Consider the following 23,120-nt stretch of genomic DNA (forward strand, 5'->3'; position numbering starts at 1 on the left):
AAATTATTTAAGCCCTCCCTCCCACGTAGTGCTCCTAACCCTTCCCTCCTACATAGCCCTCAATTTTTCTATCATTCGTGGGCCTATCTAAGAGTTTCTTAAATGCTCCTAATGTATCTGCCTCTACCCCCACCCCTGTAAGGGCATTCCATGCACCCATCACTCACTGTGTTTTAAAAAAAACACTTACCTCTGACATTCCCCTATACTTTCCTCCAATCACCTTAAAGTTATTTCCTCTTATATTAGCCATAATCTGGGTTCTCTTCTAAGTTTTTATGACACTGAGAAGATGGCAATGGCTACAATTTTCTCAGGTTGATTTTGTATGCCATGTCACAGAAGTTCTAGCATACTGTTACCTGAAATGCAATTTATACATTAATACTGCCATTTTGCTAATATATAGCATATCTTTGAAGCTTTTGAGAGTGGCATATATTTTTGTATTTTGTTTATTAACCAGAGGATTTGTATTTAATTTGACAGCCGATTTCAGCAGAAGGTGTAGCTATTGCCTTGAATACCAGGAAACTGTGGAGTATTCACCTCCAGATACAGGGAAAGTTTTTGCAGGAGATAGTTCGGTCCAGCTTTGCATCCATCTGTCAGCCTTTACAACAGATTCTCAGGCGCGTGTGCATACAACTCTGTGATCTGGCTTCTCCCACAGCCCTTCTTATCCTGAGGACCGTATTAGATCTGATCATTGAAGAATTAAGCAGGTAATTTTTTGTTCATGTACTTCATGCAATTTTATCTGATTGTAATCACGAGAGTTTGCAGGTGCTGGAAGTCTAGAGCAATGCACACAAAATGCTGGAGGAGCTCAGCAGGTCTGACAAATCTACATAGTTGATTTATCAGGCCGAGACCTTTCAACAGCCCTGGAAAGGAGGGGGGAAGATGCCAGAATAAGAAAGTGGGGGGGAGGGAAAGGAGTGCCAACTCACAGGTGATTGGTGAGACCAAGCAACGGGGAAGGTGGATGGGTGGGGGAGGTGGCAATGAAGTGAGAAGCTAGGAGGTGATAGGTGGAAGATGTAAAGGGCTGAAGAAGAAGGAATCTGATAGGGCACAGTGGTGATGTACATGTGAGGAGAAGAGGAGGGATGAGAGGGGAGCAAGAATGGGGAGTGGAAGAGAGAGATGGGGGAGGGGGGAGAAATTACAGGAAGTTAGAGAATTTGATGTTCGTGTCATCAAGTTGGAGGCTACCCAGGTGTTGCCTCTTTCCATGGTTGCTCAGCCTGACCTGCTGAGTTTCTCCAGCATTTTGTGTACTTGATTATTGTGGTGTGTTTCTCTGTGTTTCATTCATGGGAGCTGCTAAGGAATATTTTTAAAATTCTGAAAAAGCTTCTTTGATTTGGAAGAGAAAATAGACATGTAAAAAGGGCAATGTTACGATAAACATGGGGGAATTGGGAAAATTAGGATCGTGCTTGATCCCAGGAGAGGAAATGAGATGGCTTTTTAGAACAGCTTGTGGTTGACCCTACTAGGGGAAAAGCAATTCTGGATTGAGTGATGTGTGATGACCCAGATTTCATTAGGGAGTTTAAGGTAAAGGAACTCTTACGATTTTGGACCCCTTATCAAAGAAAAGATGTGCAGGCTTTGGAGAGGGTCCAAAAGAGGTTCGCAAGAATGATTCTGGTAATAGAAGGGTTAACATATGAGAAACTAGCTGGAGGTTAGAAGAATGGGGGGGGCTGGGGGTAGGAAAAATCAAATATTGAAAGGCCGAAGTGGTGGAGACGATGTTTCCTATAGTGCGGGAGTGCAGGACCAGCCTCAGAATAGAGTGATGTCCATTTGCAACAAACACGAGGAGGAATTTCAAAGTTCAAAGTAAATTTATTGTAATGGTGCATATATGTCACCATATACAACCCTGAGATTTATTTTCTTCAGGGCATACTCAATAAATCCAAAAACCGTAATAGAATCAATGAAAGACTGCACCAACAGGGTGGACAACCAGTGTGCAAAAGACAAAATACTGTGCAAATACAAAAAATAAATAATAATAAATAAGCAATGCAAATCAAGAACATGAGATGAAGAGTCCCTGAAACTGAGTCCATAAGTTGTGGGAACAGTTCAGTGATGGGGTGAGTGAAGTTATCCTCTTTGGTTCAAGAACCTGATGGTTGAGGTGTAGTATGTTTTCCTGAACCTGGTGGTGTGGGTTCTGAGTCTCTAGTATCGTCTTCCTGATGGCAGCAATGAGAAGGGAGCATGGCCCGTGTGGTGGATGCTACTCTCCTGCGACAGCGCTCTGTGTAGATGTTGTCAATGGTGGGGATGGTTTTGCCCATGATGCACAGGTCAGTATCTGCTACTTTTTGTACAATTTCCATTTAAGGGCATTGATATTTCCATTACCAGGCTATGAAGCAGCCACTCAATATACTCTCCACGACTCATCTATAGAAGTTTTAAATGTCATCCCATGTCTTCGCAAACTCTTAAGGAAGTAGAGATGCTGCTGTGCTTTCTTCACAATTGCCCTTATGTGCTAGGCCCATACAGGACCTCAGAAATGATAACACTGAGGAATTTAAAGTTGCTGAATCTCTTCACCTCTGATAAGGATATCCAGTTCCACTTTCCTCGTCCTGAAGCAATAGTCAGCTCCTTGGCCTTGCTGACGTTGAGTAAGAGATCGTTGTTGTGGGATGACTCAGCCAGATTTTCAGCCTCCTTCTTATATGCTGATTCATCACCATCTTTAATTCGGCCTACAATCGTCGTGTCATCAGAAAACTTAAATATGGCATTGGAGCTGTGCTTAGCCACACCATCATAAGTGTAAAGCGAGTAGAGCAGGGGGCTAAGCACACAGCTTTGTGATGCACCTATGCTGATGGAAATTGTGGAGGAGATGTTGTTGCCAATTTGAACTTACTGAATTTCTTTTGTCTGAAGGTAATGAATCTGTGGAAGCCAAGTCATTGAGGTTGAAGGTTCTTGATTAATTAGCTGTCAAAGGTTAAGGGGAGAAGGCAGAGGAATAATAAATCAGCCTTGATGGAATGGTGGAGTAGACTCGATGAGCTGAATTTTGCTTATGTATTATGGTTCTTGTGCTCTTGACACGTTTTCTTAATGTCAGCACAAATCTTTGTTTTGAGACAGATTAGAAATGTTTTGTTGTAATAATCAAATGCTTTCATCTTACAGTCCTTTAGAAGGGAAAGAGAAGACCTTCACTGCCCAGACTGGACGGCTAATTGCATTGCTGGATTCCCTAGCTTCCCATGGAGCTTGCAAAGCTGCTCTCCTGCATCTTCTAAGTGGAGCAAGCAAGGGTGATGAGAGATTTGCAGAAGTATTTCGGGAGATGTTGGAATTGTTACCGACAGTGGGTGACAATGTACATCATCAGCATTGTGCTGAGTATGTCACTTCTTTAGTGCAATCCCTCTGTGACCAGGTAAACTTATTTAAAAATCTGATTGTTGACTCGCATTGCTTTTGCATTTATCCTGCTTACTTAAATGGAGATCTTTTCCTCACTGAGGTGATATTGATCCAGAGGTTCTTTGGTGGTAAAGAATAAGGCATAAAACCTGCTTATGTTTTACTAGTTATTACCAGAACAGAGACAAACAAGGAAGGCAAAGAAAAATATGTCATGGTTATTTCATTCTCATACTTCATAACAATTCTCCAGTGATAACAATTAACCTATGAAATAGATTCAAGTAACATAACACCTACTGCAGAAAAAACACTGAGAAGCTTCTAGAAAAATATGTAGCTACACCACAATTACTAGAAATAATGATATGTATTTACAGTAGATGATTATATAAGAATTATAAGCAAGCTTAGGAGAATTAAACTACAAGAAAAATAACAACTCTACAGTAAATGCTAATCCAACAAGTGCCAAGTTATTAAGAAACAATTACAAATCTTTACATTGCTTATTCTGTATAAGCAAGTTCAAAGTTCAAAGCAGATTTATTAACAAAGTACATATATGTTGCAATATACACAATATGTAAGAAGGGTGACTGCACTGACCCTGGTAACCATAGACCAGTAAGCTTAACATGTATTGCAGGTAAGATAATGGAAGCATTAATAAAGAATGAGATGGAAAAACAGCTGAAAAGAACAGGCTTGCTAGCAGAAAGCCAGCATGGGTTCATAAAGGGGAAATAATGTTTCACTAATATGCTGGCGATAAGAAGAAGATCTTTATGATAACAATAGAATGGCTGATATCATTTACTTGGACTTTCAGAAGGCTTTTGACACGGTGCCCCATGAGAGGTTAATAATCAAATTTCAGGACGTAGTGGTTCAGGGTAAGATGTGCGAATGGGTGCAGATTTGGCTCAAAAACAGAAAGCAGTGAGTTTGGTGAGAGGATCATTTTCACACCTAGAAAATGTTAAAAGTGGGGTTCCACAGCGATCTGTTTTGGGGCCACTGCTGTTTTTAATTTACATTAATAATTTGGATAAGCAGATAACAAATAAACTAATTAAGTTTGCAGATGACACAAAATGGGGGGGGGGGGGGGCAGGCTGGTAACATTCACACAGCAGAATCAGTACAGTTAGATGTAAACAAAGTCCAGATGTGGGCAGATAAATGGCAGATGATATTTAATGTAAGTACCGGTAAGTGTAAAATATTACATATAGGAAGTGGAAATATTAGACTTAAATATATGGGGGGGTTCTTGAGTTACATTTTAATGCAAGTGGAATGTAAGCTATCAACAGTGTTCTAATAAGTTTTTTAAATTCTTATCACCTTTGCAGGACATTTCATTAATCTTGAATAATTCATCTGAGGGATCTGGTACTGATCTGGAGCAGCTGTCCAGTTCCCTGCCCAGTGGAGAGTTTTTGTCATTAATTTGTGATACTTTCTTGCAAGCACTGGCTAATAATGAGACCACGTTTACCACAGTTCTTACCTGCCTCAGGACCATGATATTTTTGGCAGAACATGAATATGGATTTTTCTATTTGAAAAGGTAATGTTATTGGACTCGCTTTCCAAAAGACCATAAGGCATAGGAGCAGAATTAGGCCATTTGGTTCATCAAGTCTGCTCCGCCATTGCATCATGGCTGATTTATTATAGAGTTAACGTATGAGAAACATTTGATGTCATGTACTCTATAAAAGAATGAGGGGAAATCTCATTGAGAGGATGGTTCCTATAGCAGGGGGAGTTTAGGACTGGAGGTCAGAGCTTCAGATTCCATTTAGAACAGAGATGATGAGGAGGAATTTCTTTAGTCAGTGGTGGTGAATGTTGAATTCGTTGTTACAGATGACTGTGGAGGCCAAGTCATTGGGTATAATTAAAACGGAGGTTGATAGATTCTTGATTAGTAAGGGCATCAAAGGCTATGGGAAGAAGGCAGGAGAATGGGATTGAGAGGGTCTTTCAAATTGCTTAAAAAATTGTAAGCTGCTAATTAAAATGATGGCATGAGTGGATTTGCTCTGAATAAGCTTCTGATGAGGCGAAGAGGATTTTATTCCATTTGAAAGAATCTTAGCCAATAATTACAGACTAAGATAACATGTCAGTAATGGTGAAAGACATTTATGTAGTTTGTTAGTTGGAGATACAACTTAGAACAGGCCCTTCTGGCTCAAACGAGCCACACTGCCTAACACACCGAATTAACCCTAGCCAAATCACAAGACAATTTACAATGACCGATGGACTGGTACATCTCTGGACTGGAAGGAAACGGGAGCACCTGGGGGGAGTTCACTGGGAGAATATTCAAATATCTTACGGATGATGACAGAACTGAAATCCAAACCCCTGAGTGTAATGGTGTTGTGCTGCTGTGGTGCCTCACAAGATAGATGCAAACAGGATAATTCCATTTATACTGTTTGGACCATTTAATTACCTCCAAAGATGAGTCTTAATTACAAAATGGGTTATTCGACATCAAGAATATATCAATCTCCACCTTAAATACACTCAATGATTCAGTCTCCATACCCATCTGTGGCAATGAGTACTACAGATTCACCACCCTCTGGCTAAAGAAATTCCTCCTCATCTCTTTCTAAATGGATGTCCCTCGTTTCTAAAGTTGTGCCCTTTGTCCTAGACTCCCCCATTACAAGAAAATTCCTCTAACTATGCCTTTGAAGACTTGATAGGTTTCACTGAGATCTCCTACCCTCCAGTGAAATAAAAGCTCCAACCTGCTCAACCTCTCTCCATAATTCAGTCCCTTGAATCCCGGCAACATTCTCAATCTCCTCTGCAGTAGATTCCTGTAAGAATCAACCATTGTTAGAATTGTTATCATTACTAAAATTTAGCACTCATATAATTTACCGATTAGCATGTTGCACCTTTATAAAACTCTAGTTGGGGTATATCTGGAGAATTGCATACAGTTCTGGTCATCCCACTATAGGAAGGATGTTGATGCTTTGCAGAGGGTGCAGAGAAGTTCATCAAGATGCTGCCTGGATTAGAGGGCATGTGCTATCATGAGAGGCTGAATAAACTAGGATTTTTTTCTCTGGAGTGGTGGAGACTGAGGGGAGATCTTGAGGTTTATAAGATTATGAGATGCATAGATAGAATAGACAGTGTCTTTTTTAAGGGGTGAAATGTCTAATACCAGAGAGCATGTATTTAAGATGAGAGGGAGTAATTTCAAAAGAGATGTGAGGGGCAGGTTTTTTTACGCAGAGAGTGTTGGGTGCCTGGAATGCGTTGCCTGGGGTGGTGGTAGAGGCAGATATATCAGAAACTTTTTAAGAGACGTTTCGGTAGGCAGATGACTGTGAGGAAATTGGAAGTATATGAACATTGTGTGGGCAGAATGGATTAGTTTAGTTGGCCATTTGATTACTAATTTAATTGGTTTACAACAATATTGTAGGCTGAAGGGCTTGTTCCTGTACTTTTCTATGTTCTGAAGTTGAGAATTCATGGTGATTTGAAGGGATGTCATTAGAATAAATTAATAAAATGACAAAGTCTAAAGATCGGCTTTTGCTGCTCATCTTTACAGTATTTTGAAATGGCTGTTGAAGTAATGTCCTCATTGTATCTTCCTGGAATGCTAGTCTTTGGTACAGCTTATAGCTGGTGGCTTACAGTTTCTGGTGCTGATTTTGTACCCTATTCTCTTGCAGGACTATGATGGAGAACTGTGTAATATATTTGAATACCTCATTCAGTTTTGATTCCTTTTTCAGAATCAGAATTAGGTTTGATATCACTGGCATATGTCATGAAATTTGTTGCTTTGCGGCAGCAGTACATTGCAATACATAATAATAAAAAAAATTGTAAATTACACTAAGAGAAATATATATATATAAAATCTAAAGTAAATTTATTACCAAGAGTCCAGATATGTCACCATATACAACTCTGAGATTCATTTTCTTGCAGACACACTCAATTAATCCATAATAGATTAATAATTTTAATATAATCAATTAAAATACCATGCCACCAGAATGTTGCCATGTTCGCATGTGCCATCTTGCAAAACTATAAAAATTAAATTAAATAAGTAGTGCAAAAAAAAAGTGCATGGTAGTGTTCATGGGTTCAGTGTCCATTCAGAAATCTGATGGTGGTGGGGAAGAAGCTGTTCCTAAAACATTGAGTGTGTGTCTTTAGGCTTCTGTACCTCCTTGATGGTAGCAACAAGAAGAGGGCATGTCCTGAGTGATAGGCGTCCTTAATGTTGGATACTGCCTTCTTGAGGCATTGCCCTTTGAAGGTGTTCTGGATACTGCGGAGGCTAGTGCCCATGATGGAGCTTGGCTGAGTTTACAACCATCTGCTGCTTCTTCCGAGAAATCAGAGAAATTTAAGAAAAATGATTTTTAAAAAATAACTTTAAAAAAAATAATTCTTTTAAGGATAATTTGGGTTAGCCATAAGACATAGGAGCAGAATTTGGCCATTCAGCCCATTGAGTTCTGCCATTCCATCATGGCTGATTTACACCATTCTACCCCATTCTCCTGCTTTCTCCCTTTGATGCCCTTTATTAATCAAGAATTATCAACCTCCGCCTTAAATAACCCTAATGACATGGTCTCCATAGCTGTCCTTGGCAATGAATTCCATAGATTCACCACCCTCTGGCTAAAGAAATTTCTTCTCATCTCTGTTCTAAGTGGACGTCCCTCTAATCTGAAGTTGTGCCCTCTGGTCCTAGACTCCCCCACTATAGGAAACATCCTCTCCAGATCTGCTGCATCCGGGCCCTTCAATATATGATAGGTTTCAATGAGAGCCACCTTCATACTTCTAAACTACAGTGAGTACAGGCCCAGAGCCATGAAATACTCCTCATACGTTAACACGTTCATTCCCAGAATCATACTCATGAACCCCCTCTGGACCCTCTCCAATACCAGCAGATCTTTTTCTTAGCTCACAATTCTCCAAGTGTGGTCTGAACAATGCCTCATAAAGTCTCAGCATTATACCCTTGCTCTTGTATTCTAATCGTAACTGAAAAGAGGACTTCAAATTTAGCCCAAGATCTTTTGCAAGTTCAGTGCTACCTTCTTGATTTTGTATTCAGCATCTCTTGATACAAAACCAAATTTGACATCTTGCTGTAACTGTCTTGTCTGTGCTAACTTTTGATGCTTGACTCTCCGCCTGGAGGTACATTCCAAGTTCAAGTTCAAATTCAAGATTATTGTCATTTCAACCATATGCATATACCTTTCACTTTTTAAAATATGATCGCTTAGCATATGCTTCTAAAGATGAGATTAGCTGTATTTGTTACATGTATGTTGAAACATACAGTGAAATACGTCGTTTGCATCAAATCACATCATCGAGGATTGTGCTAGTGTCATCATGCCTCCAGTGCCAGCATACCCCTAACCCATACATTTTTGGACTGTGGGAGGAAACTGGAGCAGCTAGAGGAATCCCATGCTGTCACGAGGTGAACGTACAATTTCAGCAGCAGGAATTGAATCCCATCAGTGATCGCTGGCATTGTAAGGCAGTGCGCTAACTGCTACAATTGTCTATCAGTTGTCTTCTGATTTGTTGGCATGCCTTTGCACCTTTGCAATTTTCCGCAATTGGTTATTTTCACAAATCTGATGGTGAAGAAGAAGAGACTGTTCCTAAAACGTTGAGTGTGTCTTCAGGCTCCTATACCTCCTCTCTGATGGTAGCATTGAGAAGAGGGCGGGCCCTGGATGGTGAGGTTCCTTAATGATAGATGCAGCTTTCTTAAGGCATCAACTTCTGACGATGTCCTCAATGGTGGTGAGGGCTAGTGCCCGTGTTGGAATTGGCAGGGTTTACAGTACTTTGCAGCTTTTTCTGATCCTGTGCAATGGTCCCTCCCTGGCAAACGTTGTGATGCAACCATTTTGATGCATTATGTAATGATATGTATATGTAATGTGGGTAGTGTGGTAGTGTACTAGCTAGTGCAGCACTTTACAGCGCTAGCAATAAGGGTTTAATTACCACTGCTGTCTGTAATGAGTGGTACTTTATACCCATGACCACGTGGGTTTCCTCCACTTGCTCCACTTTCCTGCTGCATTCCAAAGTTAAGGTTACTGTGTTCTAGCTATGTTGATGCTAGAAGTGTGGAGATACATGTACGTGTACACCCCAGCACAATCCTCACTGATATGAGAGACATTTGATGCAAACGATGCATTTCACTGTATGTTCCAATGTACATGTGGCAAATAAATCTAGTCTTTAAATATAACTGAAAGCGTCATTACCATAATGGGAATTTGTTAATCTTGCTGACATCTTAACCTTTTCTTGAAAACCTTGTTCAGGTTTACCTATCTGAACGAATAGATGTTGGAGAAAGCTTGAATATGAACATGGAATTAACCTGAATGGTTTTAATCTTTTTCTCTCTCCTATAGTGCTTTGAGACAATTTAATAACGCACTTTATTCTCTGCTAAAACGTGTGGTTCATAATTTCAACAAAGAAATGGCTGACCTGGCTTCCACTTTGTTAGACTTCCTGCGGCAGATCATAAATACAGACAACTTGGTAAGTGATGAATATAACTTATTTCATCAGTACTTCAGCTTAAAAAAAAGATCTTAACAATCCTACATTCATAGTTGTGTCTTTTTAAAATGTGGCAATATATTTGTGAGTGTGCATTTTACTGTAAAATTAGATAATGTTCAAATCTTTGCTGTTTGGGGTATAGGTAAATGAGACAATATATAGAGCCCTGCTCAGGAGAGTGCAGTACTGGACCTCCTCAACACTACACCATGGTTAGTGCAATTGCTTTACAATGCCGGCGATCTCCAGTTGGGATTCAATTCCCACCACTGTCTGTAAGGCATTTGTACATTCTTTTCGTGACCACATGGATTTTCTCCAGGTGCTCCATTTAAATTCCACACTCAAAGGCATACAGGTTAGGATTAGTAGGTTGTAGGCGTGCTATGTAAGTTTGATTGAATGGTGCTTGTAAATCGTCTCGTAGGCCAGCAGTGGAGAAGAAGGTGGTCCTATGGAGGTAGATGGGCTCCAGACCCCCCGATCTTCAGCACTCAGTGCTGCGGAAGTGAAGCAGCTGTTAAAGTGGAAAGAATCTACTGACGATCACTTGCTATTGGAACTGGATAAAGTTGTAACGGTAGGAGTTTTCTGTTTGTGCAGGTTTTCTTCAGCAGCCCACCTGTGTTTTAAGTTTTTGAAATAACAGCAGTGTAAAATGCTATTTGTATTTCTCATGAATATTACGTCTTTTATCTGGAGCCTAATGATGAGAATCCGTAACATCATAAGAGATGCCTGAATTAGAGGGCATGTGCTGTAATGGGAGGTTGGAGAAATGTGGGTTGTTTTCTCTGGAGCAGCAGAGGCTGAGGGCAGATCTGGTAGAGGTTTATAAGATCATGAGGCACAGATAGATAGTGAGTATCTTCTTCCCAGGATTGTAATGACTAATTCCAGAGGGCATGCATTTTAAGATGAGAGGGGGGTAATTTCAAAGGAGATTTGAGGGGCAAGAGTTTTGATCACTAATTTAATTGGTTCAGCACATCCAAGGAAAATAAGAGTTGTCAAATTCTTTCCTGGATAGTTTTTAAATGGCTGTCAATTACCTATCACTTTAATTCTGCATCCTATTCCAACGCAGAGCTCTGTCTTTAGCCTCCTGTGTGGTTCCACCAGTGTGCAGTGGTGACACGAGACAGGCCAGATGCTGGAAAACTAGAGCAATGCACACAAAATGCTGGAGGAACTCAGAATCGGGACTTATATCGTGAAATTTGTTGTTTTACGACAGCGGTATAGTTCGTTACTTAAAATTACTATAAATTACATTAAGAATATACATAATCAAGAAATAGTACAAAAGGAGAAGAAACTAATGAGGTTGTGTTCATGGACCATTCAGAAATCTGATGACAGAAGGGGCAAAGCTGCATCTTAAACACTGAGTGTTCCAAATCAGCATCTATGGAGGGAAATGAACAGTTGACCTTTTTGTGCAAAGCCCTTTATCAGGATTGGAAATGGACATGAAGAGGAAGTTTTCAATAGTGGGAGAGTCTAGGGCCACAGGGCATAACCTCATATTAAAAGAACATCCCATCAGAACAGAGATGAAAGGGATTTCTTTAGCCAGAGGGTGGTTAATCAAGTTTGAGTTTATTTTCATCTGACTGCACATATAGTCAACCAAATCAAACTATGTTTCTCTGGTCCGTGGTGCAGCACACAACATATATCACATGAAACAAAGTATTACCACAAATATGTTAATAAAATATAATTCTGAATGCATGTCATGCACAGCACAGGTAAACAGTAAACAGCTCACTGTCCTAGTGACAAGATCTTGGTGGTGACAGGGTTTTCATTAGTCTCTCAGCCTGAGGGAAGAAGCTGTTACCCAGTCTGGCAGTCCTAGTCCTAAAGCTCCTGTACCTCCTTCCTGATGGTAGTTGGTCAAAGTAATTGTGGATGGGTGGTAGGGATCCTCAACAAGCCTTGGGCCCTTTGCTCCAGGTAAATGACACAAATAGGGGAGAGGGAGACACCAGTGATCCTCTTGTCAGTTTTTACTAACCAATGACTCTGTGGGATTCACTACGATAGGTGGCTGTGGAGGCTACGTTATTTTAAAGCGTAGCTTTATTAGTCTGGGTGAAAAAGATTACGGGGAGAAGGCAGAAGAATGGGATTGAGGGGGATAATAAATCAGCCATGATGGAATGACGAAGCAGACTCGAAGGGCCAAATAGACTAATTCTGCTGCTAAGCCTCCTAGTCTAACAGAAAGGAAAAGGGCAGATATCAGAATAAAAAGGGAGGGGCTGGAGTATAATAGGTGAATCCAGGTGAGAGGGTGAAGGCAGGAAGGTATGGAAGGCAGGGCTAATGTAAGGAGCTAGAAGGTGATAAGTAAAAGAGACAAAGGACATCACCAACTACAGGACAACATCACCTGCCTGTGCTGGTGATGCCTCCCTTCCAGATGCGTTGAACTCGTTTCGAGGCGGAAAATGATGTGGTGGTGAGGAAGATCACTCCTCCCAATGACCAGGTGCTGTGTCTTACTGTGGCTGATGTGAGGAAAACTGTATGCAGGGTCAACCCCCAGAAGGCTGTTGGGCCAGATAATATACCTGGCAGAGTGCACAGAGGGTGTGCAGACCAGCTGGCAGATGTTCTCACTAACATCTTCAATATCTTCCTGAGCAGCACCATTGTTCCAACGTGCTTCAAGGCCGCCACCATCATCCCCGTGCTGAAGAAGTCTTCAGTGTCCTGCCTCAATGACTACCGTCCCGTTGCACTCACATCCATCATCATGAAGTGTTTCGAGAGGCTTGTCATGAGGCATATCAAGAGCCTGCTGCCCCCGTCACTGGACCCCCTGTAGTTCGTGTATCGTCCCAACCGCTCAACAGACAACGCCATCACCACCACCCTCCACCTGGCCCTCACCCACCTGGACAAAAAAAGACATGTACATTCGAATGCTGTTCATAGACTTCAGTTCAGCATTCAACACAATCATCCCTCAGCACCTGATTGGAAAGCTGAAACTGCTGGGCCTGAACACCTCCCTCTGCAACTGGATCCTAGACTTCCTGACTGGGAGACCTCAGTCAGTCCGGATCGGGAGCAGCATCTCCAACACCATCACACTGAGCATGGGGGCCCCCCAGGGCTGTGTGCTCAGTCCACTGATGTTCACTCTGCTGACCCATGACTGTGCTGCAACACACAGCTCGAACCACATCATCAAGTTCGCCGATGACACGACCGTAATGGGTCACATCAGCAAGAGCGACAAGTCAGCTTACAGAGAGGAGGTGCAGTGGTTAACGGACTGGTGCAGAGCCAGCAACCTGTCTCTTAATGTGAACAAAACAAAAGAGATGGTTGTTGACTTCAAGAGGGCACAGAGCGATCACACCCCGCTGAACATCGATAGCTCTCTGTAGAGATCGTTAAGAGCACCAAATTTCTTGGTGTTCACCTGGCGGAGAATCTCACCTGGTCCCTCAAAACCAGCTCCATAGCCAAGAAAGCCCAGCAGTGTCCCTACTTTCTGCGAAGGCTGAGAAAAGTTCATCTCCCACCCCCCCCCCCCCCCCCCCCGTCCTCATCACATTCTACAGGGAATTGCACTGTCTCAGATCCCAAGACCCTGCAGCGGATAGTGAGGTCAGCTGAGAAGACCATTGGGGTCTCTCTTCCCGCCATTACAGATATTTACACCACACGCTGCACCCGCAAAGCTAACAGCATTGTGAAGGACCCCACACACCCCTCACACAAACTCTTCTCCCTCCTGCCATCTGGCAAAAGGTACCGAAGCATTCAGGCTCTCACGACCAGACTGTGCAACAGTTTCTTCCCCCAAGCCATCAGACTCCTCAATACCCAGAGCCTGGACTGACATCTACATCATATATTATTATATTGAAATTTGTCCTTTTTGAATTATATTGAAATTTGAATTGTGCCTGTTGTCTTGTTTATTAATTATTGTACTGCCATGCACTGTTTTGTGCACTTTATGTAATCCTGTGCAGGTCTGTAGTCTAGAACAGTTTTTATGTTGTCTCACATAGTCTAGTGTAGTTTTGTGTTGTTTCATGTAGCACCATGGTCCTGGAGGAACATTGTTTCATTTTTACTGTGTACTGTACCAGCAGTTTGTGGTCGAAATGACAATAAAAAGCTACTTGGCAAAAGAAGAAGGAATCTGATAGGAGAGGACAGTAGACCATGGAAGAAAGGGTGGGAAGATGGGCTGGTTCCAGGAGCTGGCAGGAGAAAGAGAAGGGGTGAAGGGGCCAGAGGTGTTAGAGGAGTGGGAGAACAGAGGGAAGTGGTTATCAGAAGTTAGAGAAATCGATGTTGACCTTGCCTGGTTGAAGACTGCAATGTACAGTGTAAGCTTGAGGATAAGCAACTAATATTTGTTTCAGTTCAACTCCTGGAAGTTCTCACAATTCTTTACAACTGTACACCTGTAACATTAATTTTTCTCCAAGTTCATGTCTGATCTGTTTGATTTTGCCAATGTACTCCCTTGTTTCAGATTCCCTCCATTCTTGTTCTCTGTCATAGATTTCTAGCAAGTTTCAAAAAGAGCATAAGAAATACGAGCAGGAGTAGGCCATCTGGCCCAATGACCCTGCTCTGCCATTCAATAAGATCATGGCTGAATTGGCCATGGGCTCATCTCTACCTATCTGCCTTTTCCCCGATAACTCTTAATTCCCCTACTATGCAAAAATCTATCCAACCTTGTCTTAAATATATTTACTGAAGTAGCCTCCACTGCTTCATTGGCCAGAGAATTCCACAGATTCACCACTGTCTCGGCAAAGTAGTTCCTCTTCATCTCTGTCCTAAAACTACTCCCCCGAATCTTGAGGCTATGTCCCCGAGTTCAAGTCTCACCTAGCAGTGGAAACAGCTTTCCTGCCGTTACCTTATCTATCCCTTCCATAATTTTATATGTTTCTGTAAGATATCCTCTCATTCTTCTGAATTCCAGTGAGTACAGTCCCAGGCAATCTCTCCTTATAGTTTAACTCCTTCATCTCTGGAATAAACCTGGTGAACCTCCTCTGCACTACCTCTGAAGCCAGTATATCCTTCCTCAAGTAAGGAGACCAGAACTGCACACAGTACTCCAGGTGCGGCCTTACCAGTACCCTGTACAGTTGCAGCATAAACTCCCTGTTCTTAAATTCAAACCCTCTAGCAATGAAGGCCAACATTCCATTGTATCTGTAAAGCAACCTTTCGTGATTCATGCACAAGCACTCCCAAGTCCCTCTGCACAGCAGCATGCTGCAATTTTTACCATTTAAATAATAATAGAAACATAGAAAGCCTACAGCACAATACAGGCCATTCCGCCCACAAAGCTGTGCCGATCAAAAGAAATGACTTGGAGTCACCCATAGGCCTCTATTTTTCTAAGCTCCATGAACCTATCCACGAGTATCTTAAAAGACCTTATTGTATCTGCGTATACCACTGTTGCCGGCAGCCCATTCCATGTATTTACGACTCTCTGCTTAAAAAAACTTACCCCTGACATCGCCTCTGTACCTACTTCCAAGCCCCTTAAAGCTGTGCCCTCTTGTGTTAGCCATTTCAGCCCTGGGAAAAAGCCTCTGACTATGCACACAATCAATGTCTCTCAGCATCTTCTACACCTCTATCAGGTCACCTCTCATCCTCTGTCGCTCCAAGGAGAAAAGGTCGAGTTCACTCAACCTATTCTCATAAGGCATGCTCCCCAATCCAGGCAACATCCTTGTAAATCTCCTCTGCACCCTTTCTATGGTTTCCATGCCCTTCCTGTGGTAAGGTGACCAGAATTGAGCACAATACTCCAAGTGGGTTCTGACCAGGGTCCTATATAGCTACAACATTACCTCTCGGCTCTTAAACTCAATTCCATGTTTGATGAAGGCCAATGCATCATATGCCCTCTTAACCACAGAGTCAACCTGTGTAGCAGCTTTGAGTGTCCTATGGACTCGGACCCCAAGATCCCTTTGATCCTCCACACTGCCAAGAGTCTTACCATTAATACTATATTCTACCATCATATTTGACCTACCAAAATGAACCACTTCACTCTTATCTGCGTTGAACTCCATCTGCCACTTCTCAGCCCAGTTTTGCATGCTATCAATGTCCTGCTGTAACCTCTGACAGCCCTCCACACTATCCACAACACCCCAACCTTTGTGTCATCAGCAAACTTACTAACCCATCCCTCCACTTCCTCATCCATGTCATTTATAAAAATCACAAAGTGTAGGGGTCCCAGAAGAGATCCCTGAGGCACCCCACTGGTCACCAACCTCCATGCAGAATATGACCCGTCTACAACCACTCTTTGCCTTCTGTGGGCAAGCCAGTTCTGGATCCACAAAGCAATGACCCCTTGGATCCCATGCCTCCTTACTTTCTCAATAAGCCTTGCATGGGGTACCTTATCAAATGCCTTGCTGAAATCCATATACACTGCAGCTATGGCTCTACCTTCATCAATGTGTTTAGTCACATTGTGTTCTAAATTTATGCTTCCAAGTTCCTGCCTGATAGCCTCATATTTCCCCTTACTCCATTTAAATGCTTTCCTAACGTCTCTGTGCCTATCTCTGTCCAGTGCTATAGTAAAGAAATAATCTGCTCTTCCATTTTTCCTTCCAAAGAGGATGACCTTTCATTTACCTTCATTGTACTCCATCTGCCAGACCCTTGCCCACTCACTTAACCTATCTATATCTCTCTGCAGATTCTCTGTATCTTCTGCACAATTTGCTTTTCCACTCAATTTAGTATCCTCAGCAGTCCACTCTATTTATGCCTCTCATTATCTTGCACACCTCTATCGAGTTACCTCCAAAGAGAAAAGCTCCAGCTTGCTCAACCTACCCACATGAGATGTGCTCTCTAGTCCAGAGAGCTTCCTGGTAAATCTTCTGTACACTTTTTCTCAAGCTTCCACATCCTTCCTCTCATGAGGCGACCAGAAATGAACACAATGCTCCAAGCGTAAAAGCCTGTAAATAAATAAATAAACAAACAAACAAACATTTATTTTTGTCACAGGAGCTGTGTAAAGAGGATGACAGTTTTGACTCTTTACTGGAAAGTGTTGTTGGATTGCGACAGATCTTGGAAAGTACTCCAGATGTTTTGCCCACTACTGAGCAGGATGTGGAACCCGTTCTTCCAGCTCCAGAAGCTCTTCCTGTCCAGTTTAACAACAGGTACACACTATGCATCTCAATAATTGCAAGTGTTATCTTCTTGTTTCGTTCCAAATCTAAATTAATGTGGTGAGGACTAAACAAAAATAAATCTGAACTGTTCTTTCAGACAGGAACCTATCATAAAGCCTAGTTGTGTAATGTAAATGAAACATTACAAATACTCTTCAGAATCATAGTAATTTATTTATCACACGTACATTGAAATGCATAGTTTGCATTAACAACCAACACACCCTGATGAATTGATGGGGACAGTCTGCTATACTGCTGTAAAGCTTTCATTTTACAACAACATCTGAACAGGCCTCTGTATTCTGATTACTATATGCTGAAGGCTGATTTGGTATAATTTATTAAATTGATTAATATATATCAATTAAAGGCTGATTTTGTATAATATATTTGGTGTTTAATTTTTTTATTTTAAACCTATTATTTATGTGCTATTTATTTATATATTTACTATTATTTATTGATTGATTTATTAATTGAGATACGGTGCAGAATAGGCCCTTCTGGCCCTTCGAGACATGCCGCCCACCAATCCCTGAATTTAGTCTTCACCTAATCACAGGACATTTTGCAGTGACCAATTAACTTGCCAACTGGTATGTCTTTGGACTCTGGGAGGGATCTGGAGCACCCAGAGGAAACTCTCAAGGAGAATGTACAAACTCCTTACATTGAACCCAGGTTGCCTGTACTGTAAAATGTTGTGCTAACCACTATGCTACTGTGCTGCTCAGGATAGTTAGTGGTTAAATGACAGCTGAACAATGAAAAGTTTAAAGGCTACCAGACTCTATAATAGTGGTGAAAATATTTTAAACATATCCTTAACATCATTCACAAGATCACAAGACAAAGGAGCAGAAGTAGGCCATTCGGCCCATTGAGTCTGCTCCACCACTCCACCATGAACTAAACTATTCTCCCATCTAGTTCCAATTTCTGGCTTTTTCCCTATATCCCTTGATACCCTGACTAATTAGATACCTATCAATCTCCTCCTTAAACACCCTCAAAGATCGGGCCTCCACAGCTGCATGTGGCAACAAATTCCATAAATCCACAACTCTCTGGCTAAAAAAATTTCTCCTCATCTCTGTTTTAAATGGGTACCCTCTAATTCTAAGACAGTAGCCTCTTGTCCTGGACTCACCCACCAAGGGATACAGCCTTTCCACATCTACTCTGTCCAACCCTTTCAACATTCAAAATGTTTCTATGAGATCCCCTCTCATTCTTCTATACTCTAATGAACATAGTCCAAGAGCCGACAAACGCTCCTCATATGTTAGCCCCTGCATTCCAGGAATCATCCTCGTAAATCGTCTCTGAACTCTGTCCAACATTAGTACATCCCTTCTAAGATAGGGGGCCCAAAACTGCACACAGTATTCCAAATGAGGTCTCACCAATGCCCCATAAAGCCTCATCAACACCTCCTTACTCTTATACACTATTCCTCTTGAAATGAATGCCAACATAGCATTCGCTTTCCTTACTGCCAATCCAACCTGGTGGTTAACCTTTAGGGTGCTCCCAGTGCAGCCTCCTCTACATTGCGTGACCCGACGCAGATTGGGGGACTGCTTCATCGAGCACCTCCACTCCGTCCGCCACAACAGACAGGATCTCTCGGTTGCCACCCACTTCAACTCTGCTTCACATTCCCATTCGGATATGTCCATACATGGCCTCCTCTACTGCCATGATGAGGCCAAACTCAGGCTGGAGGAGCAACACCTCATATACCGTCTGGGTAGTCTCCAGCCCCTAGGCATGAACATTGAATTCTCCAACTTACGGTAATTCCCTCCCTCTCCCTTCCCCCATCCCAGTTTCACTCTGCCTCCTCTTCCAGCTGCCTATCACCTCTCTCATGATTCTGCCTTCTTCTACTACCCTTAGTACTTTCCCCTTGCATTCCTTTTTCACCTTTCCTGCCTATCCCCTCCCTGCTTCCCCTTCCCCCATCCCTTGATCTTTCCTCTGATTGGTTTTTCACCTGGCACCTTCCACCCTCCCCCCACCTTCTTTATAGGGCCCCTGCCCCCTCCCTCCTGACAAAGGGTCTCGGCCTGAAACGTTGACTGCTCGTTTCCACGGATGCTGCCTGATCTGCTGAGTTACTCCAGCGTGTTGTACGTGTCGATTTAACCTTTAGGGCATCCTGCACGAAGACCCCCAAGTCCCTTTGCACTTCCGATTTTTGAATTTTCTCCCCATCTAAATAATAATCTGCCTGATTATTTCTTCTTCCAAAATGTACAACCGTACATTTCTCAACATTGTATCTCATCTGCCATTTCTTTGCCCACTCTCCTAAACTGACCAAGTCTTTCTGTAAACTTTCTGTTTCTTCAACACTTCCTGCCTCTCCACCTATCTTGGTGTCATCCGCAAACTTAGCCACAAAACCATGTAATCCATAATCTAAATCATCGATATACAGTGTAAAAAGAAGCGGCCCCAACACCGACCCCTGCAGAACATCACTAGTAACTGGCAACCAACCAGAATAGGATCCCTTTATTCCCACCCTTTGCTTTCTGCCTATCAGCCAATGCTCCACCCATTCCAATATCTTTCCTGTAATTCCATGGGCTCTCATCTTATTAAGCAGCCTCTTATGTGGCACCTATCAAAGGCCTTTTGAAAATCCAAATACACAACATCCACAGCCTCTCCCTTGTCGATCTTATTTGAGATTACCTCAAAAAATTCCAATAGGTTGGCCTATCTGGTCATGCACCTCGAGGTATTTCATAACCTTGTCCTTGAGGATCGACTTCAATAACTTTCCAACTACTGTTGTCATTATTGGAAGCCCTGATTTTGTTTTTAAATGCAGTGAATCAGTTTGGAAGTAGTTAGATGTGTCTTCAGCATCTATCTGGCATTGCCAGTAAGCTTCAAGATGATGTAGTATTGGTTGGTGCTAGTTCTCACTTGGATGATTCTTGCAGTGGAGGAAGGAGAAGGCACAAAATAGCAATGGCACAATATTGGAAAATTCAAGTTCAAGTTTATTGTCATTCAACCATATAGCTGCACCTTGTTCCAAATTAAACAACGTTCCTCTGGACCAAGGTGCACAACACAGTACATATAACTTACACACGATACATAAAGTAATATTACCACAAATAAATTAACAAATATTAAAATATATTTCAGATGATTGACATTTCACATGAGGTGCATTTACAACACAATTTAAAAAGTAAACAGTATAATGCTACTGGCGTTTATACATGATGAGATCTGGGTGGTGGTAGGGAGTTCAGTGGTCTCATGGCCTAACAGTTCCTGTTCTAATGCTGTGGTACTTCCTCAATGATGGTAAGGGGTCAGAGAGATTGTGGGATGGATGGGAGTTATCTTTGCCAATGCTAAGGCCATGACTAGGGACTTTCGGTCAGATGCCTAGCAATTCCCATACCAGACATTGATGTATGGACACTCAGTGGTGCTCCTGTGAAAATTGGTTAGAATGGGGGGGGGGGGGGGGGTGGGGGGGGGGAGGTGGGGGGGAGGAGCCTCACTCCTAACTCTCTCCTTGGAGAAATCGTTTATGTGTAGTGAGTAGTGGCCAGCCTGCACCTTCCTAAAGTCCACAATCATCTCTTCAGTTGTATGCACGTTGAGACTCTGGTTTTTGTGCTCACAACATTCTAGAAGTCACTCTACCTACTCTTTGTAAGATGTTACATCATTGTTGATGATTCCAACCTTCATTGTGTCAACAGTGAATTTGATTTGGCTTGAACTTGATCTAGCAGCATAGTTGTGCATCAGTGGCATAAACAGCTACTTGCTGAGCACACAGCCCTCAGCTTGATGGACCTTCACAACACGGACTGACTGGTCTTTCTGTCAACAAGTCCAAGGTCCAGTCACAGATTCATCTCCAAGCTTCCAGTATTTTAAGAATAGTGGTGATAGTATTCTGTATATTTGTTGCTGGCTTATATGAAATGAAGAATTTAAGGAAGTTATATTGGCTGTCTTATGTCAGATTTACTATTAATCTGCCTCATTCAGTAGGACACAATATTCATTCCTCACTGGATTCTTCAGTTCCAAAAGGGTGTTCAGTTCAAAGTAAATGTTATTATCAGATACATCACCATATTCAACCCTGAGATTCATTTTCCTGCAGGCATATTCAGCAAATCTATAGAATAGCAACTTCAACAGGATCAATGAAAGATCAACCAGAGTGCAGAAGACAACAAACTGTGCAAATGCAAATATAAATAAATAACAAGAACATGAGATAACAAGGTAAAGAGTACTTAAAGTGAGATCGTTAGTTGCAGCACCATCTCAATGGATGGGACAAGTTGAGTGTGGTTATCGCCTTCATTCAAGAACTTGATGATCAAGGGGTAGTAACTGTTCTTGAACCTGGTGGTGAGATTCCTGAGGCACGTGTACCTTCTACCTAAAGGCAGCAGTGAGAAAGCCTGGGTGGTGCAGATCTCTGCTGCTTTCCCTGATGTCATTTCATGTAGATGGGCTCAGTGGTTGGAAGGGCTATATCTGTGATGTACTGGCTGAATCCTTTACATTTTGTAGGATTTTCCATTCAAAGGGATTGGTGTTTTCATACCAGGACAGGATGCAGCCAGTCAATACACATTCCACTACACATTTATAGAAGTTTATCAAAGTTTTAGATGTCATGCCAAATCTCCACAGACTCTTAAGGAAATCAAGAAAGAAATCATAAAAACATACTGGAAAATGATTTCTCAATATTAAGATGATAATGAAAAGTTATTTTTCCTTGTGGAAAACTGGTTTATAATTTAAATATTCTAACTAGGAACAAATGACTTGGCTTTTGATTTTTGATTTTAAAATAGATTAATCATTGCTGCTTGCTGGTTAGTCGTTATTGAAATTTTAGTGTCTGGTGTACGCTTAACAACTTGAATGAAAACTGAATTACAAACCAATATAATCTTGTTTTAACTTTTAAAGGCTTAAAGTTTCAAAATTTGCCTTATTTGAAGACTAGCTATTACTAAAACTAAATTATCTTCATGTCACTTTTGTGTGGAAAAAATTATGAGACAAAGATATTGTAATTTGAATTTGTTCAAATTGAGATTGTCACTCCCAAATTAATTATGGTTATGTGATATATTTCCATTTTTGTACAATGTATTGAAACATAATACAAGTCGTAAATTTCATTTAAAACATTTTTATAATGGGTCTGTAACATCTCTTGTATCATTGGAATTCCTGCCTCAAATTTAAAATGGCACAAATCATTTTGTATTCTGAAAAAGCAATAAGCATTGAATTTTAGAGCCATACATGCATAATGCTGGAGGAACTCAGCGGGTCAGGCAGCATCTGTGGAGAGGTTTTGATGAAGGGCCTTGGCCTGAAATGTTGATTGTTTATTCCCCTCCTTAGATGCTGTCCGACTTGCTGAGTTCCTCCAGCATTTTGTGTGTGTAGCTCTGGATTTCTAGCATCTGCAGAATCTCTTGTGTTTAAGATTTCAGTGTTAAATTTGAGTTTTTTTCAGCTGCACACATTTGTATTTCTAACAAAGTGACAAAATGTTTTGGTTATTCTAGGACTGTATATGTGTTAGCAGATGTAGTGGATGACCAATTAAAGACCCTCTGGCTTTCACCATTCCAAGCTGAGGAGCTTGAAACTGATTTGGATATGGTAAGTGCAAAAATAGACATCTTCAGTTTTGTAAACGCTGATCTGAGGAAAACAGGTTTTATCAAAAGGGACACCTTTAGAACAGATATAAGGGTGAACAACTTTATCCAGGAGGTAGTGAATCTGGGG

The 23,120-nt window shown here is 41.6% G+C and overlaps 1 protein-coding gene across 3 annotated transcripts in view; it reads left to right on the forward strand.

The window, feature by feature from the left end:
- The window catches only part of virma (vir like m6A methyltransferase associated), a 104,780-nt gene that overhangs the window by 60,383 nt on the left and 21,277 nt on the right, over nt 1-23,120 (forward strand). For all 3 annotated transcript variants that reach the window (XM_073026185.1, XM_073026351.1, XM_073026264.1), the window contains exons 14-20: nt 490-725; nt 3,190-3,442; nt 4,788-5,005; nt 9,912-10,044; nt 10,496-10,648; nt 17,125-17,285; nt 22,895-22,991. In XM_073026185.1, the coding sequence (XP_072882286.1) occupies nt 490-725; nt 3,190-3,442; nt 4,788-5,005; nt 9,912-10,044; nt 10,496-10,648; nt 17,125-17,285; nt 22,895-22,991 (1,251 nt within the window). The remainder of the gene's footprint in view (nt 1-489; nt 726-3,189; nt 3,443-4,787; nt 5,006-9,911; nt 10,045-10,495; nt 10,649-17,124; nt 17,286-22,894; nt 22,992-23,120) is intronic.

Source organism: Hemitrygon akajei, chromosome 1 (genome assembly GCF_048418815.1).
Source record: "Hemitrygon akajei chromosome 1, sHemAka1.3, whole genome shotgun sequence".
Taxonomy (NCBI): Eukaryota; Metazoa; Chordata; class Chondrichthyes; order Myliobatiformes; family Dasyatidae; genus Hemitrygon; species Hemitrygon akajei.